The sequence below is a fragment of the Prionailurus bengalensis genome, chromosome E4, assembly GCF_016509475.1.
Source record: "Prionailurus bengalensis isolate Pbe53 chromosome E4, Fcat_Pben_1.1_paternal_pri, whole genome shotgun sequence".
NCBI classification, from domain to species: Eukaryota; Metazoa; Chordata; class Mammalia; order Carnivora; family Felidae; genus Prionailurus; species Prionailurus bengalensis.
This window is the reverse complement of record NC_057360.1, coordinates 37,008,048-37,026,772: the sequence shown is the minus strand read 5'-3', so window position 1 is coordinate 37,026,772 and position 18,725 is coordinate 37,008,048. Positions and strand designations below refer to the sequence as shown.

The 18,725-nt window shown below is 36.7% G+C and overlaps 1 protein-coding gene across 2 annotated transcripts in view; it reads right to left on the bottom strand.

The window, feature by feature from the left end:
• The window catches only part of NEK7 (NIMA related kinase 7), a 163,846-nt gene that overhangs the window by 56,172 nt on the left and 88,949 nt on the right, over positions 1–18,725 (bottom strand). For both annotated transcript variants that reach the window (XM_043568322.1, XM_043568323.1), the window contains exons 3-5: positions 17,222–17,362; positions 3,027–3,089; positions 1,210–1,320 (exon numbers count right to left, since the gene is read on the bottom strand). In XM_043568322.1, the coding sequence (XP_043424257.1) occupies positions 1,210–1,320; positions 3,027–3,089; positions 17,222–17,362 (315 nt within the window). The remainder of the gene's footprint in view (positions 1–1,209; positions 1,321–3,026; positions 3,090–17,221; positions 17,363–18,725) is intronic.

The following is an 18,725-nucleotide window of genomic DNA, read 5'->3' as shown; positions in this document are numbered from 1 at the left end:
GACTATATATTCCAGCCTCCCTTGCAACTACACATGTTCATAAGACCAAATTTTGGCCACTGGGATGAAGCTAAAAATGTTGTGTGGCAGTATCCAGCAATGTGCCTCAAGATACAGCTAGCAAGGGGCGCCTGGGTGGCTCAGTCGGTTAAGCGTCCAACTTTGGCTCAGGTCATGATCTCGCGGTCCGTGGGTTCGAGCCCCGTGTCGGGCTCTGTGCTGACAGCTCAGAGCCTAGAGCCTGTTTCAGATTCTGTGTCTCCCTCTTTCTCTGACCCTCCCCTGTTCATGCTCTCATTCTGTATCAAAAATAAATGTTTAAAAAAATTTTTTAAAAAAAGATACAGCTAGCAAATATCCTATGTCCCTACATGCTGGCGAAAGGGGACTTTATCAGCTATAAATAGGCTTGGTTTCTGAGAATTTGATAGATCAGAGCTGCCCTATTAGCCCCAGAATTTTATGTAACAGAAAAATATAATTAACAACAATAATAATACAGCACTAGCTCCCATTTGCATAGCCTTACTATGTGTGAGACGCAGTTCTTATCTCTGAATAAATATCAATTAATCATTAACAACAATCCTATGAAGTAGGTTCTATTATTATTTTGTTTTTGAGAAACTGTGGTACATGAAAGTAACTTGCCTAAGGACAAGCAGTGTTTAGGACACTGTAATCTGAGGGTTTCTATAACTTGTAAGTGAACTTAAACCAATTTATACGCTCTTAGAAAAGAAAGTTAAATAAACTTTTAAGTGGTTGAATCAGGGTTTGATGTGCAAGGTCTGAATGCAAAGCCCATTTTATTCTTTGATGAATCCCTCCTAGGAACAGGTCCGGATTCTCTAGAATCCCTTTCTGTTACCCTTTGCCTGATATCTACAGATACAGAATCAAGGGTGGTCTGTTCAGAGAAATCAAGCTGCAAAATTTTAACTTCAGCTTACAGAAGACAAATCTGTTGGTCTATTTCCAAGTTGGTTTCAGAGTGTTCACACATCTCAGTTGAAGTGTAAACGTCACCAGGTAAACCAGCTTCAAAATCATAATCATCACTACGATCTGTCATTCACTACATATCTATCATATGTTAAAGTAAGACAATGAGGTCTTTAAAGTATCTGATACATCTGTATGTTTAACAGACAATTTTTATCAGAAAAAATAAATATTTAGTTTACAAAAAACAAAACAAACCCTTACCTTTATCATTCTGGATAGATCACCAGCATCAGCTAATTCCAAAACTATGTTAAGTTCATTATCTTCAATGAATGATGCATAATATTTAATTACATTTGGATGGTTGAGTTGCTGATGGAAAGACATACAAACAAAAACAAACAAACAGGCACCAGAAAAGTTTTTTCAATTGTAAATTATCAAGAATCACTTATAGTTTCTTAACTGAAGAATAAACTTAGTTATTGCATTTCATTTTTAAGCTAGAAATCTTAACATGACATCATGTATATTTTTCTTTAAGCCAGTGAATTTTGAAACATGTATTGTAATTATTAAAAGTAAAAGTAGATACCAGTTTATTTTGATATTCTTTATTAGAAATAATGGAAAGTTTGAAAACTTTTAGAAAGTTTGAAAGTACATATTACTATGTTCAATAAATATATAAATATAAATGAAGGGGAAGGTGGGTGATGGGTATTCAGGAGGGCACCTTTTGGGATGAGCACTGGGTGTTGTATGGAAACCAATTTGATAATAAATTTCATATATTGAAAAAAATATATAAATGAATGACATCATTAAAGCACCAATTGCTAAAAATTATATCTTCAAAATGGGAACTGTCATTATGGGTGCTCGGTGGTAAATAAAGTATTCCTACTCCGGTTTTGAAGTTGGCCTGATCCTTATGTAACTATAACCAGTGGTTTAAAACAAAACAAAATAAAAGGACATCGACTGTATCTAAATATAATTTTTACATCAAATGATATGAGTTTACCTATTTGGTTGAGTCATTAAATGATCCTAAGAAAAATTTGACCTTGCAAAAATATACACATCAGTCTATACACACGGACAATCCTTTTGTACAATCTTTTTGTTCAATCTTTAAACAAGATCACATAAGACAAATAGTTTCTCAAAGAAAATTATTCAAGAATTCTCCCAGATGGTATATACATGATTTTCTTCTCTTCTTTCTACTTACACGGTTTTCCTCCACATCTTCTATAATACTTCTCTATAACAATTTATATTTATTTTTAAAGCAGTTGCTTCATGGCCCAGGAAATAACTACAACTAACAGAACAGATGGAAAGTATGATTCATTTTGATCTTACTCTTATCTTTTTTGATAAATCTGATTCATGTTAGGCACAAACAAAACGTATGGCATAAAAACATCCGAGTCTTATCTAGTAGCTGAAAACAGAACACAAGCTACATCATTCCTCAAGGAAATTTCACTAGAATAAAAGCAGTTTAGAGATAACTGAAATTTCAGTCACATTCTTTGAGTGGATAAGAAACTGAAAAGCTAATTCTGACATACTCTTTACATCACCCTCTCTAAATCTGGGAAAATGTTACAGAAATATTATAAAAATCATGTACCCAGTTGGATCAGTCCACATTCTCAATATATTACATCTTGAGATCTACATCTATATTATATCTTGAACTTTGAGATAATACCAATACACATTTATGTTACTTAACCTTTAGAATACGTCTAATTGGGATGGTCAAGAAAAAATTTCTTCAATGTTTTATGCTCATTTTATTTCCTAGTTTGAAAAGCAGGGGGGTGGGGAGTGGGGGGAGCTAATTTTACCAAATGTCCCAATTAAATTATTTTATGATGAATCCAAAAGGTAACTACATTCTTCCATATAGTGAGATACAAATTTACATCATGTTGCTTAAAACCAATGAGGCCTAAGTTAAGTCTTAAAAATCTTTTTCCTTATAAGTGCAGTATTTTTATAAATCACTTTTATCAACAGGCTCAGCTATGTTAAAAATAGTCAATAGTTCATTTATTTACCTTAAGGAGATCAATTTCTTTGATACAATCAGCACGTGCTTTGGAATCCATTAAATCAAATATCTAAAAATAGAATCCAGAATTATTTAATAAACTAATAATCTATGGTTCAAGAATAAACTAATAATCTATGGTTCAAGACACCACATAAATTCATTATAATACTTTACATATAGTTTATACATCTACTAAGAAATTTTCTTCCCGATTAGCGTTTTAGGAGCTTTGAAAAACTGTAGGTATTTTATCTCATGTTACCTCCAGAGTTTACATTTTCCCTCCACAGGCAGTGAGTATTAAAACTGAGAAAAGAAGGGTGACTAGGTGGCTCAGTCAATTGAGCATCTGACTCTTGATATTGGCTCAAGTCATGATCTCATGATTCGTGGAATCGAGCCCCACATTGGGCTCTGTGCTAACAGTGTGGAGTCTGCTTGGGATTCTCTCTCTCCCTCTCTCTCTCTGCCCACCCCCCACCCCTGCTCAAAATAAATAATGTTTCAAACAAATTTAAAAAATAGCAATGAGAAAAGAGAACCACTAGACATTTCAAGCCTTAGGTTCAAATGAAACAGAATGGATGTTGTGATCATAATAAAGTAAGAGGTAACATGTATTGAACAATTAATATGTGTTAAACATATTACATTAACTACATTAACTACCTGATTTAATTTTCATTTAATCCTTAAGAAGACAATATTTCCATCTTATAGATGAGGGAAAGTAGGTTTAGAAAGCGTAAGAAACTTACAAAAGTTCACACAGCTAATTAACGGAGCAGCCAGAATTTACTCTCAGAGTTTTCTACCTATATAACACCGGCTCTGAATGATTAATCTACACAATCAAATCATGTCTAAAAAGTCAAATGCACACCGTGACAGGGAAGCTATCACTCCAAACTGTTTCTTTGGAAAGAGCAGTGACAAAATCTTGCCCTTTTTAACAGTATGTCACAGATATACATACAACACATAAACAGATCTACTCTTATATGTGGAATTAAAATTTCCTAAGGGAGAGGAGCAATTAGGAAAAACTATCTAAAAAGGCTCCTGGGGGTAATAATGAGTAAAAGGTTGAGAAATATGGGTCTAATGTGAAAAGTATAAAAATATATAATATAATAAAATGGATATTAGGATGTGTCTGAAAACAAAGAATGCTATCAGTGCTCTAAGTGTGTGGAAAATAAATAAATAAATAAATAAATAAACAAATAAATAAACAAATAAATAAACAAATAAGCAATATGCTAAATACTGGAGAATATATCTGGATAAGTCATGACTACAAGCTGGTTAAAACCCTAATCATAGGGGTGCCTGGGTGGCTAAATTGGTTGAGCATCCAACTCTTGCTTTCAGCTCAGGGTCATGATATCAAGCCCCACATCCAGCTTCATGCTGAGCATGGAGCCTGCTTGAGATTCTCTGTCTCTCTCTCTCTCTCGCTCTCTCTCTCTCTCGCTCTCTCTCTCTCTCTCTCCCCACCCCCCTTCTCCTGCCCATCTCCCCCATTGCATGCTATTTCTCTCTCTCTAAAGGAAAAAAAAAAAAAACAACAACAAACCCTAGTCATATAACTAAACAACTTTAATGACGTTTATAGTCATCAACTTGACCAAGTCTTCCTGATTCAGACTGCCAATATGTTCCAGGAAAAGTAGGTATATAACCTGAAAGGAGTGGCAGTCATGATCCAAGTCTTTTTGACTCAAGCAGGAATTACTGAACGCCTACTAGAGGGTGTAGCCTCTTATATATGCTGCTACAATCTTTACCATGTTCCTATAAGGTAGGTAGTACTGGCTTCAATTTAGAAAAAGGACTGAGACTCAGAGAGGTTAAATATATGCTTATGGTTGTAAAATTAGTAAGTGACAGAACAAGCACTTGAATCCAGATCGTTCCAGCTCTGGAGTCTGTTTTCGTGAATAGCCCAGACTCTTGCGAAGTCCAATACATATACAACTAACTAATAAGTACTAAAATACATGTGTGTGCAAAGTACAGTATGAGAAATCTAAAGAAAGAATCTCCAGGGCACCTGGGTGGCTCAGTTGGTTGAGCATCCAACTTCAGCTCAGGTCATGATCTCACACTAAGTGAGTTCGAGCCCCATGTCGGGCTCTGTGCTGACAGCCCGGAGCCTGGAGCCTGCTTCGGATTCTGTGTCTCCCTCTCTCTCTGCCCCTCCCCTGCTCATGCTCTGTCTCTCTCTGTCTCAGAAATAAATAAAAACATTAAAAAAAAATTTAAAGAAGGAATCCCCATGTGAGGAGTGGGTAACATTAAAGCTGAACTTTGAAAAAATTGTTAAGATTCTGCTAGCCAGAAATAACAGATATCTAAGGCATAAAAGAAAATACAGAATATGGGGGAATAAATACAACTTATAAGAGGAAATGTTTGCTTACTATCATTTTTAACATCCAAACATGCATGTAGTTCTAATTTTCCCTTAATTAAAAAAATAAAGGAAAATATAAATAAAATTTTTAAACAAAAAATTGGCAAAATCACTTTCTTAAAGAATTTTAGCTTGTGCTCACTCTTCCATTTCTTGTACAAATGTATGTGTGTTTTAGATAGCGAAAACAGAGGCAGTATGCATTATATATGCTTTTTCACCTGACTTACAGCAAAATACTTCTCATATTTCTACATAGTCTTCAACTTTATTTATTTTTATTTATTTATTTTCTAATGAAAAGTTTTAATATCAAATTTATGTTTTTCAAGTTTTAATGTGAAATAGCTAAGAACTGCACTACACATAAAGACAATTAACATAAATAAATTAGCTCATGTTCTTGCTTTCTTTCATTCACAAAACTGTGTTGTCAACTTACTAGATTTTACTGTGGATACAAATAAGAAAACAAGCTTGCAGTCCTAAAGATGCACACTGCCAGATGCAGAATGCAACCTGGAACAAAGGAAATGAACACACAATCTACTCAGCACTACTTGTACAAAGTGATGTGAGACCCTCAAGGGGATGGAGTATGTCTGGCAGGGATTATATGTGCAGGAAAGCAGAATACTTCAGAAAGGTTTCTTACAGACAGACTTCAAGCCGTATTACAAAGCTGTGGTCATCAAGACAGTATGGTACTGGCACAAGAATAGACACTCAGATCAATGGAACAGAATAGAGAACCCAGAAATGGACCCACAAACGTATGGCCAACTAATCTTTGACAAAGCAAGAAAGAATATCCAATGGAATAAAGATAGTCTCTTCAGCAAGTGGTGCTGGGAAAACTGGACAGTGACATGCAGAAAAATGAACCTGGACCACTTTCTTATACCATACACAAAAATAACTCAAAATGGATGAAAGACCTAAATATAAGACAGGAAGCCACCAAAATCCTCGAGGAGAAAGCAGACAAAAACCTCTTTGACCCTGGCTGCAGCAACTTCTTATTCAACATGTCACCAGAAGGAAGGGAAACAAAAGCAAAAATAAACCACTGGGACCTCATCAAAATAAAAAGCTTCTGCACCGCGAAGGGAACAATCAGCAAAACTAAAAGACAACCAACGGAATGGGAGAAGATATCTGCAAACCACATATTAGATAAAGGGTTAGTATCCAAAATCTATAGAGAACTTATCAAACTCAACACCCAAAAAACAAATAATCCAGTGAAGAAATGGGCAAAAGACATGAATAGACACTTCTCCAAAGAAGACATCCAGATGGCCAACCAACACATGAAAACCAACACATATGACTTCACCATATGAGGACTTTAAGATACAAAACAGATGAACATAAGGGAAGGGAAGCAAAAATAATTTAAAAACAGGGAGGGAGACAAAACATAAGAGACTCTTAAACATGGAGAACAAACAGAGGGTTACTGGAAGGGTTGTGGCAAGGAGGAGATGGGGTAAATGGGTAAGGGGCATTAAGGAATCTACTCCTGAAATCATTGTTGCACTATATGATAACTTACTTGAATGTAAATTGAAAAAAAAATAAATTAAATTAAAAAATAATAAAATATAGTTTTAAAAAAAGATTTCTTATAGAAATAAGTAAAATCAAAAGTTCATTACTTTTGCTTCATTAAATTGCTTCATACTTAGCAATTTCTTCTTTTTAATTTATTTATTTTTGAGCGAAAAAGAGAGAGGGAGAGCAAGCTAGTGGGGGAGGGGCAGAGAGGAAGGGAGAGAAAGAATCCTAAGCAGGCTCCAAGCTGTCAGCACGGAGCCCTACATGGGGCTCGATCCCACAAACCATGAGATCACGACCTGAGCTGAAATCAAGGGTTGGACACTTAACCAAATGAGCCACCCAAGCATCTCTACACTCAGCAATTTCATATAAAAAGGCACACGTTCCTCAAATTGCCAAATGATGGCAGAAAAATTGATATTACTTATGTAACAAGTTAAATAATAAATATTAATGTAAACAAAATTTTGAACTTGATATTAGTATAGTTATGAAATATACACAGAGAGACTATTTATGGTTACAAATCAAAATGGCAAGAGAAATAACTGATTCTCACCAAATCATGAACGCTAATGCCATTCTTAGGACCTCCTAGTCACAGTGGACTTGATATAATTGAAAGAAATGCAGGGAAATACAAAATGTTAAATGTCTTAGATTTTAAAGGAATTCCTGAAAACTTTTTTTTTAATGAAAAAGAGAAAGGTTAATTCTGGTACTAGTAATTAAAATGAAGAAAATCATAAACTTGGAGACATGTGTAAATCTAACCTCCCAATAATCAATGTATCTATGATGGGAAAAATACTTAAAAGGCAAAGCTAGTGAATGAGATGAGAAAAAGATGTGTCCAAGTGCTTTCGGAAACTCCAAATAGACACAACATAGCAAGATGGAAGTTTGCTCCATAGAAATCATGAATTTCTAATTCAAATTATAATTTAGTATTACAAATTAACTTTTATTTTTAACTGAATTTTCAATAATATCAAAGTCTTTCCTTATTCACTGAGAGATAAGCATGGATGGCACATTTGAGGCAAAACTAAAATCTGAACCAAATACATTTATAAATACATTTAATCAGAAATTCATTAGTATCTTATCTTTCTTTTTCTCTCAGCCAGCAAGTCAAGACAAAAATAAAAACTGGAGATTTAGATCAAATCATTCCCAGACATAGATTCAAGACTGTCTGATTTCATGAGCAAGAAAAGACAACACACAAGGAAAAACAAAATCTAGACTTTGTAAAAATAGCTTTCATAGGATATTTACAAGCTTTGCTCCAGAAGCCATCTTTTTGAGCTCTACTCAAGTTTCTTTGGGTTTTTAGTACATTTGGTAAGAGCAAAGCTACTAACAGTGTTTAGGCAAGTACTGGCTAATAAATTCTCAGTACTTTCTGAATCATTTTTAAAAGTTTTCTTTTGTCATCTTCAAATTTTGCCAAAAATTACTCATGACTGATGAAACTGAAAAGGATAACATTGGATATCTTTAAGAGGAAAAAGAGGGCCTTCAGGTAACTTAACAGAAATGTCCTTGAAAAGGCATATGTCAATTTGTTAGGGAAAAAAAAAAAACACTTAAAATGTAGCAATGAAAGTACTTAAAAATTATATACTAAGGAAGCTTGAAAAACCTGGTATATCACACTTTAAATAGATATTACAGGGGCACCTGGGTGGCGCAGTCGGTTAAGCGTCCGACTTCAGCCAGGTCACGATCTCGCGGTCCGTCAGTTCGAGCCCCGCATCGGGCTCTGGGCTGATGGCTCAGAGCCTGGAGCCTGTTTCCGATTCTGTGTCTCCCTCTCTCTCTGCCCCTCCCCCGTTCATGCTCTGTCTCTCTGTCCCCAAAATAAATAAACGTTGAAAAAAAAAATTAAAAAAAATAAATAGATATTACATAAATAAAAATCTTACCCAAATATTCCCTAGGCCTCCCCAGCTTGTTAGAGCATGACTAAATGAACTGAACTGTCCCTAAATTGAGTCACTGTACTCCATATGACAAAACCTCAGTCACCCCTGAATTATGCCTTTCTTCATCCCAGTGTTCTTGCCTTCTTTACCTGGTGCCATAATGGTGCTTCCATCCCTTATTCCAACTGACCAGTGGCTGTACAGACCATTCCCTAACCATTGTTGGAGTGAGGGGAGAGGAGCTTTAAGGAATATTTTTATTATCAGCCTGTACATTTCTGGTTCTCTTACTTGCTGACTGGTAGACAGACTTTCCCTTCCAGAGCCGGTCTCTCTTATTTGAAGGGCTACCCTAGAAAGGTACATTGGAAGCTGTGAATGAGAATGTGGCTACAGGAGAACCGAAGGATCCAAAGTTATAACTGTGGAAAGTGCCCCATAAAGGGTTAGGAAAAGAAAAGCCATTGAAAGGGACAGAAAAGGGATACCCGGAGAGGGAGGAGAATCAAGATTGTGTAATCGCAGGGTGCTTGGGTAGCTCAGACTTTCCCTTCCAGAGCCTGTCTTTCTTATTTGAAGGGGTAGAGGATGGATGGGGGGGTGGGGGTGGAGAGTAAAACAATCCACAGCACGAGGGCTGTGAACTCTCTAGATATAAACCACAATCATTGAACAAGTTAACGTCCAAATAATTAAGGTCTCTACCACCAGCACTTCCCTGACTAAATACAGAGGCACTTAAAGGGTGGAGAGATTGGGATGGAGGAGGAGGGGCAAAGCGTTAAGCAAGGTGAGTGCAGGAAGAGTTCTACACTGATGCCAGAAACTTGCTCCCTTTATAACACCAAGGCCTAGGATCTGGCTTCTGTCAGCCTTTCTCTCTTAATGCATCAACATGTTTGAACTGCAAAATTGTAAGACAGGCCTCAATTTCTTTCTTGTGGATTCCTTAAGGTCCTGGCAAATGATGGTATAGAACTAGATAACCTGTGAGTGTCACTAATTACTCTTTGACTATTAAAAAACTTTTGTTTCCAAAGAAATGCCTTTTAACTCAACAGGATAGCAGTGATCCAACCTCGAGGAGTCCATCAGGAAGCCCTGTTTGATAGGTTTCCTCAAAATTAAAAACAAAAACAAAACAAAACAAAACTCTAAAAATTATCACAGGAAATTCACTTTTATTCAGATTTTATGAGAGACTAAAGCTCAGCAAAACTTAGGGCCGGTATAGATTAAGAAGCTACCCTAGGGGCACCTGGGTGGCGCAGTCGGTTAAGCGTCCGACTTCAGCTCAGGTCACGATCTCACGGTCCGTGAGTTCGAGCCCCGCGTCGGGCTCTGGGCTGATGGCTCAGAGCCTGGAGCCTGCTTCCGATTCTGTGTCTCCCTCTCTCTCTGCCCCTCCCCTGTTCATGCTCTGTCTCTCTCTGTTTCAAAAATAAATAAATGTTAAAAAAAATTATTTTTAAATAAATAAATAAAAGAAGCTACCCTACGAAGGTATGTTGGAAGCTGTGAATGAGAATGTGGCTATAGGAGAACCAAAGGATCCAAAATTATAACTGTGCCCCATAAAGAGTTAGGAAAAGAAAAGCCATTGAAGGGGATAGAAAAGGGATACCCAGAGAGGGAGAAGAATCAAGAGTGTGTAATCCCAGGGGTGCCTGGGTGGCTCAGTTAAGCATCCAACTTCGGCTCAGGTCATGATCTCATGTCCATTGCTTGGTACCATGTTGACTCTTTTGAGACCAGACCTCATGGTTTCTCAGCATGCCTCACTCCATGGCACTCAGTCAGCCCTCTCAGTCCATCGCTTACCCTGCACTTACCTTACTCCTTCTGTAGTTAAATTCCCACTTCTCTTCCATCCCCTGTTTCCAACAAAAGTTGTTCTTTGACCTCATCTTGATTACCATGCATTCATTATTTCATTTTCTTCAGACCTCTTATTCAAGGTCTGATCTCAGTTGTTAACTCTCTTGGACCTTTGTCAGCTATTTGAGCAATGCAGATGCCTCCACTTTAGAATCTCTCTCTGTCTTGCTAATTCCCAATCATGGATAATTTCCACTGTATATGACTTCATTTCTCTATTCACATGTTATCATTGTTCCATGTCCCATGGCATGGAAGGGTTCAGGGTATTTCTTGGAGTTTTGCTTGGAGTTCCCCTTACTCTTGGACATGTTGTACTCTCTTACACTTCCCATTTGAATGCATTTTAAGCACAGTATAGGAAGAACCCCAGATCAGCAGATACGCGATTACAATGTCCACAGTGGAAGTTAAAAATGACTACTCGGAAGCTGCTGCCTCTTGGTGTATGCACTTGGTGTATTTTCCACCATGCTCGGTGGAAAATGCCATCTCCTGTTTGACACAAAGTCTTTGCTGTCTGCTTTGCTTTCACAAACTGCATAGCTGTTCTAATTCATCTGGTCTTAACTCTACCTGTGCTCTGGATGGATTTTTCATCTCTGCTTCCTTTGAGACTTTTTTTTTTACCAGTTGCCCCATTTCTCCCAAAACAGCCTTCCTTCTCTGCCTGTAATAGCATCCTTTGACTTTCATACTGACACCTGTGTAGAATAATCTGTTGCTTCAACACCTGCAGCTTCTTAAAACTCGCCTCTTGTGTTTTCTGGGAGTACACACTCTTATATATATATATATTTTTTAATGTTTGCTTATTTTTGAGAAAAACAGAGACAGAGTGCAAGTGGGGGAGGGGCAGAGAGAGATGGAGATACAGAATCGGAAGCAGGCTCCAGTCTCTGAGCTGTCAGCACAGAGCCTGATGCGTCATTTCCTTCTTACCTATAATTATTTGACTTACTGTCTATCCACCCCCTCTCAACAAAAGTGTTGAACTCAGCTGTATCTCACTGTCAAATCCAGTGACTGCCATATAGTAAGTCCTTGATAAATATTAAATGAGCATATCAAAAGTCTTCAACAGCATAAATAAAAAGTTACTTCAACTATATATATTCACTAGGCTTGGCCAGTAGAAGAGTTTATCATTTAAAAATTTTATGATAAACCCATACAATCAAAACTTGGGTTAGCACAATAACAACCCTGAGACACCATTAAATGCTAAAGAAAAAACACTGTGAAACATCAAAGAAGGACAAAGAACTAAATTATTTCATCGATGTCCATTATCTCATTTAAATATTTCAATGTTGATAATCTATTTATGCCACGTATGGTAATTCATTATAACTCCAAAATGTTGTTAACTAGAATGCCCTATTCTCTAAACTTTCAAGAAAACTAAAAATCTGCTCTTTTTCTTATATGCCTTTTTCTCACTTGCAAGTACAAATAAATAAAAATAAGAAGCTTTCATTTTTAAGATAAAAGCTTGTGTCTCCTTAACAAGTAAACTAGCATCAATTATTAAATTATTCTTCAATTTAAAAAAATATAATATATAGATTATTCTTACAAATACTTTCCAATTTTCATTTGTTCAAATAACTATTGGAAGGTTCAAAGGGAATCCAAAGAGATTAAATAACGAAGCGGATAAAAGCTGCAGGAAATTCAGTAATCACAGTGAATACTGAAAGAGACTGAATATATAGTTGTAGAGATTATGAATGCATTATAATCAGTATGCATTATGGAAGAAGTTATCATTGTTCACAAATTTCTAAATGCAAGTAATCCCAACTTCTAATTACGTGAAAACATACAGAACCTAGAAACTAAAATTGACATATGTTTAAAAAAAAAAAAGTTATGCTCATCAATATACTTTAAAAAGTGATATTCTTGATGAATGCTTTATAGTAATAATCAAATATAAATACAGCAGCAAATATCAAAGAGTATTTGTCCCTTCAAGAAGTTGTTTTGAGATCACTTGGATCAAAAGGGTAAATTTGAACAAAACAAATTATCACCTTATTTTTGTAAGTACTATACAAAAGTACTTTCCATTCATTCTAATGAATGTCAATGACAATGGATGTCCCACAGAAAAACAGCGTTATCTGGACATAAAACTTAAGAGTAAGCAAAGAGAACTTAAGCATTAACAAACCAAGGATCAAAATATTTCACCTACTATTAGAAAATTAGGGTAACAAAAAATCAAAGGACTGAGACACAGTAAGACCCAAAATTCATACTACAGTACTATCGTAAGACTAGCAAAATAAAAATCAATTCCAATTACATAGCCCTAATCAATGAACTAAGAAGCATGATATAGAGATTTCATGTACCAGATCAAAACAATTCTTTTGATAGTCTCCCAACGCAAAGAACTGAGGTTCTGGGACCCAGCTCACAGCCTCTATGAAGACTTTCCCCAACCTCCTCTCACCCGTGTTCCTGGAGGCTGCTCCCATGCCGGTGCCTATCCTGTGACTTCAGATGGGTCTCTGTTGCACTTCTATTCGAATCCCATGACTCCCGTTATTTATCTTAAATTCCCAAGGCCTTCCCCCCTGTCCACCAAACACTAGGTGATCAATATATCAACAGTAGGTGGACTGGGTGAATGAGCAACAGGGAGGGAACGGCAAGGAAGGGAAACAGCAAGAGACGGAAGCCATCTTGGCAGATGGAATTGCAAAAAAGTCATATCAGTTAAGGCACCATCTTAACTTTGGCCAATGAATCACGATGGGATATGAGTACATTTTCAAAAAGATTGGTAAATGTTGTCATATACTGTTGGCTCTCAGATCTCTATGATTTCAAAGTCACATGCATTCAGTATACTCTTCTTTCCACACACAGGCAACAGGCAAACCTGTAGGAAAGTCACCAGAGGTTAGGACATTGCTTTTTTTTTTTTTTTTTTTTTTAAGGATTTTGAAAAAGTAAAACTTGATTATGTGGGACAAAGTAAAGAAATGCTTTGAAAATGAAGCTGAGGAAGCCTGGATGGTAACTCTAACGTGTCTCCTTAACGATTTATAAGCAGAAAAGTGAATTATAAAAGCGAGCACAGTGTTCAGGAAGGGTTCTAGCAGAGCTGGGAACAGTAATACAGCTCTTCAGCCAAGTAACCTCACCTCAAAATAACAAGATGCATGAGTAAAGTCAGTATTTGACTATGAAGTTTTTGAGGAGGGCCTGAGTCTTCAGAAAGGAAGGCAGTCTGGTTAACAATATTTTAAACATTTTCATTTCAAGCTACAGAGAATTTTTTAAGGAGGGAGCATGGGATTTACTGTTCAACACAAGTGTAATACATCACAAAAATCAATAACATATCTGAAATGCAAATACATTTCTCCTCACAGAGGCTAAGACACTATTCCCTAATTAAATAAGCGAGGAATATCTTCACGACATCACCTCTCTTCTATAAAGAAGTTACGTTTAAACTAGAAGATGCCACAATATCAACACTTGATAAAGCAGAGACAAACAACATAACCCAAAGGGACAAATGCTAACTCCTCACGGCAGGAGACTGTTGACTGAGGTTTATCACGGTGCAAAATGGGAACAGGTGGAGGGGGCATCTGATACTGAATGGAAATATGATTGCCCATATTAACTCACGTCGTCCTTTCAAATTCCTAATCAAAAGAAAAATACAGACAAGAAACAACTCAGATGGCACTGTGAGAGAACTAGAAGAGCTTTTGTTCTTTCCTCCTCTCTCCCTCTTTTCCTCCTTTCTTCCCTCCTTGTCTAAGTATTTTTTATGACGAAATCCTGTGATTTAAAACGCAATCGTTAGAGGTGGAATGGAGCCTTGTCTGTTTTTCTACACTCAGAATCTGTGGGAAGGTGGAGAAGGAGGCCCCCAGGGACCTCCAAATGATTTCTCACTCCATCTATCCTCCGGCCTTCATGGCCTGCGGCATGTCAGCAGCTGTCTTCTTTCCAGTCCATTCTGTGTGTTAAGGTTGTAATTTTATTTTGAAAAGAATGAATTTTGAAGATTGTCTCTCGATTTGAGAATCTGTAGCGAATCCTTACTTTCCTAGTCTTCAAATTCCTGTTCAGTGCTCTCCACAATCTGCTCTCACACTGATAGCCTGGCCAAGGTTCTGATTCTACCCACCGCTCAAACGGACACCTCCATTCTGCAGACTCCTATTTAAATCAGGAATCCATGCCACAGGGTTCACATGTAATTGTTCCACAAAGACTCTTTTTCCTCTGGAGTGCAGGAATAATATGACTACCTTCTCTTTTATTTCTCTCAGTGCCTAGAGTTGCATAGTAGAAATTCAATAAATACATTTTTAAAATGGGTCAAAGAGTTCTTTTGTAAGGGAATAGTCCTTCCAAAGACATCTGCTTTGTGAACATTAATATCTGCATTCTATATTCTATTTTTCTTAAGCTGTAAGTGGTATATAAAAAGAAAGAACACTCTCATAAGCTACTCTCATAAGCTGCTGGTAAAAGTCAACCTGTCCCACTATGGCAAATAACTCAGTAGCAACTTAGAGAACCAACCACATACATTCCCTGTGGCTCGTCATTTCCATTCCCAGGCATACACAAAAGAGAAATACTGGCATGCGTGTACCAGGAAAGGCACTTAAGAAAACCACAAAGTATTGTTTATAATAGTAAACAACTTATAAACAACCTAAACAGCAAGCAGCGTGTAACAAGAGCAATGGAATATGACATAACAGTCACATGCACGAACAGGTGACAATAGTTATATAAAGTCCAAAAAACGCAAAGCAAACAATAGATTTATTTAGATATTTATACAGATGTGGGGAAAACTATAAAGAAAAGCAAAGGAATGTTAAAACACAAAATTCCAGATATGGTTACCTCTGAGGGAAGGGAGTAGCAAATCTAGATCAAAAATTTTTTCTAATGTTGTATTTCTTAAGCCAGGTGATGGATATGAGAGCATTTCTATTATTTTTTTATATCTAATATGCGCCACATAACATCTTCTATAAACATTTAACATTTCCTTAAAAACGTAAGTGAAAACTGCTCATCTCTATAATAGCTGTTACCAAGTATACTGATCCTTCAAGAAGTTGCAAAAAAGGGGTGCCTGGGTGGCTCAGTCAGTTAAGTGTCCAACTTCAGCTCAGGTCATGATTTCACGGTTCGTGGGTTCAAGCCCCACATCAGGCTCTGTGCTGACAGCTCAGAGCCTGGAGCCTACTTCAGATTCTGTGTCTCCCTCTCTCTCTGCCCCTCCCCCGCTCATGCCTTCTTTCTCTCTCTCTCTCTCTCTCTCTCTCTCTCTCTCTCTCTCTCTCTTTAAAAATAAATATTTATATATACATACATATATATGTATATACACACACACACACATATATATGTATGTATATGTAAAGAAGTTACAAAGTTACAAAAAAAAATAATAAGAGGAAACTTTGGTCTCACAGGTCACTACACAGAAAAGATATATCAGGGCTGTGGAATCAAATGGGAAGTCCATGGGCAAGTGTGAACAATAACTACCTTATGTGAAAAATGCGAAGCAAAGCTGAATGATGTCAAACATACTCTAAGGCAGAAAGACAAGTACTGTCTAGACCAGAGGGCAAGTGAAGTTACACTTTCTAGACTCGTCAGGACAAGTGAAACTTCTAGGGCTCTGGCAAGTACATTTCAGTGGAACTAGGACGCTAGACTTAGGGTAGGACTTGTAAGGGGTGCTGGGGCAAGAAAAACGAATCTGAGGGAAACAAGACAAAAAGTCAGGACTGAAGAGCAAAACTGCTTCCAGAATGATACAAATACAAGATGGAAAATTTCAAACAGGTTATCAATCCTCTGTTTGCATCTACCTCATTCTTTTTGTAATTTTCCAGTAAATTAAGCTCACTTCATTTTTCTTTCATTTATTGCCACTGTGGTTCTCCACATTAATTTAACACCCCACTCTAATCCTGAATGCCACTTACTAACTTCAGGCAATACATTTTGTAAAGTCTACTTTCCTATCGTGAGGCCTATAGCCACAGCTAAGGATGTGACATCTAGTTACATGTTCGGTTAGGAGCAGGTGGTGATAACTCAAATCTGCCTCTTAAAATCTAGAGTTGTAAAAGCTTTTCTAGGATCATTCCAGTCATTACTGAACCTAGGTGAACAAAACCAACTCAATTTTTAAAGCCTAGAAGTAATATTAAAATTAAAAATTAATTTCTACTGTGTACTACACTCAATTCAAGCTTTTAAAAGTATAATTTTTATTCCTTTCTAGCATTCTCAAGACTGTCATTATCCAATCATTTAGGACATACTTTCCTGCATTTATTATTCACATAGTATAATTTTACATTGATTTACATATAATTGAAATCATCTTACCTGCACTTTTTTTAAAGCTACTGGTACTCCATCCAAGAGACAGGCTGCTCTATAAACTTCACTAAATTGCCCGCGACCAATTTTCTTTTCTATTCGAAAGTTGGCTAATGTATTATAGCCCATATCCGGTCTTAAGGCCTTCTGTAATTAAAAAAAATCAGAAAAGTTTTCAATCACACAATATTCACACAATTATTGATTGTTTTCACATAGGTAATACCTACGGTAAGCTAGCAGACATCCATTCATTCATCCAGTATTTATTGAGCCCTTCATGCTAGGCACTGTTCTATGTACTAGAGATACAGTAGCAGACCCAACAGATGATAATCTCTACACTCAAAGAAAAGTCCTGGCAGGGAAGAAAAGTAATAAACAGGGTAAACATAAAAAAATATATATACAGTATGTGAGATAGGAAGGGCAAACAAAAAAAAATAAACCAAGGAAAAAGGATATGAAGTGTCAGGGAATGAAGATTTTGAAATTTTAGATAGGAACTCTATAAAATTATCTTCAGTTCATAGAATACAAACTTGTCCCACTCAATCTAGTACTCACTCCTTTGACATTTGTTTCCTTTTTCAAAGTATCTTTAACTTGAAACAGAATGTGTACACACACACACACACTTATTTTGTCCAACCTGCCAACTAAACGCATGAAAATCTGCTGAGCTTCCTGAGAGTTATTTAACTTGTACAAAGAACACTTCCAGTGGCAGGGAATTTACCACCATACCATTACTTTTTAAAAAAACTTTCATTTTTTTTTAGAGTAGTGTTAGGTTCACAGCAATATTATAAGAAAGCGACAGAGATTTCCTCTAGAGCCCCCCTGTGCTCCCACATATGCATAGCTTTCCCTAACCCCCACCAGAGTGGTACTTCTGTTACAATTCATGAACCTACACTGACACATCGTTATCACCAAAAGTTCATTAGGGTTCACCCTTGGTGTTGTACATCCTACAGTTTTGGACAAATGTATAATGACATGTATCAAACATTACAGTATCATACAGTATATTTTCATGGCCCTAAACATCCTCTCTGTTCCTCCTATTCATCCCTCCCTCCCCATTAACCCCTGGCAGCCACCGATCTTTTTATAGTCTCCACCGCTTTGCTTTTTCCAGAATGTCATACAGGTGAAGTCATTCAGACTGTAACCTTTTCAGATTAGTTTCTTTCACTTGGTACATAATTACATGTTGAAAAAAGATTTTGCTGTTGTTCATGAAAAAGGGTTCTTTTTTTTTAACTAATGCACTAGCTGCTAGGAAAACAGAGATGAACCAGAAATGCTTTCTGCTCTGAAAGGGCTTACCCAAATGTATGGAAGAGGCTCTGGACTGCTATGAGAGAAATAATTACAGGGTGTTGGGAGGGGAGCACAACTGTCATCCTATTTTGAGACAAAACCCAACTCCTTATAAATGTTATCCAATGTCCTAGTGCTTTTGTTCACTTGTTTATTCATGGACTCTTTCATTCGTTAAATC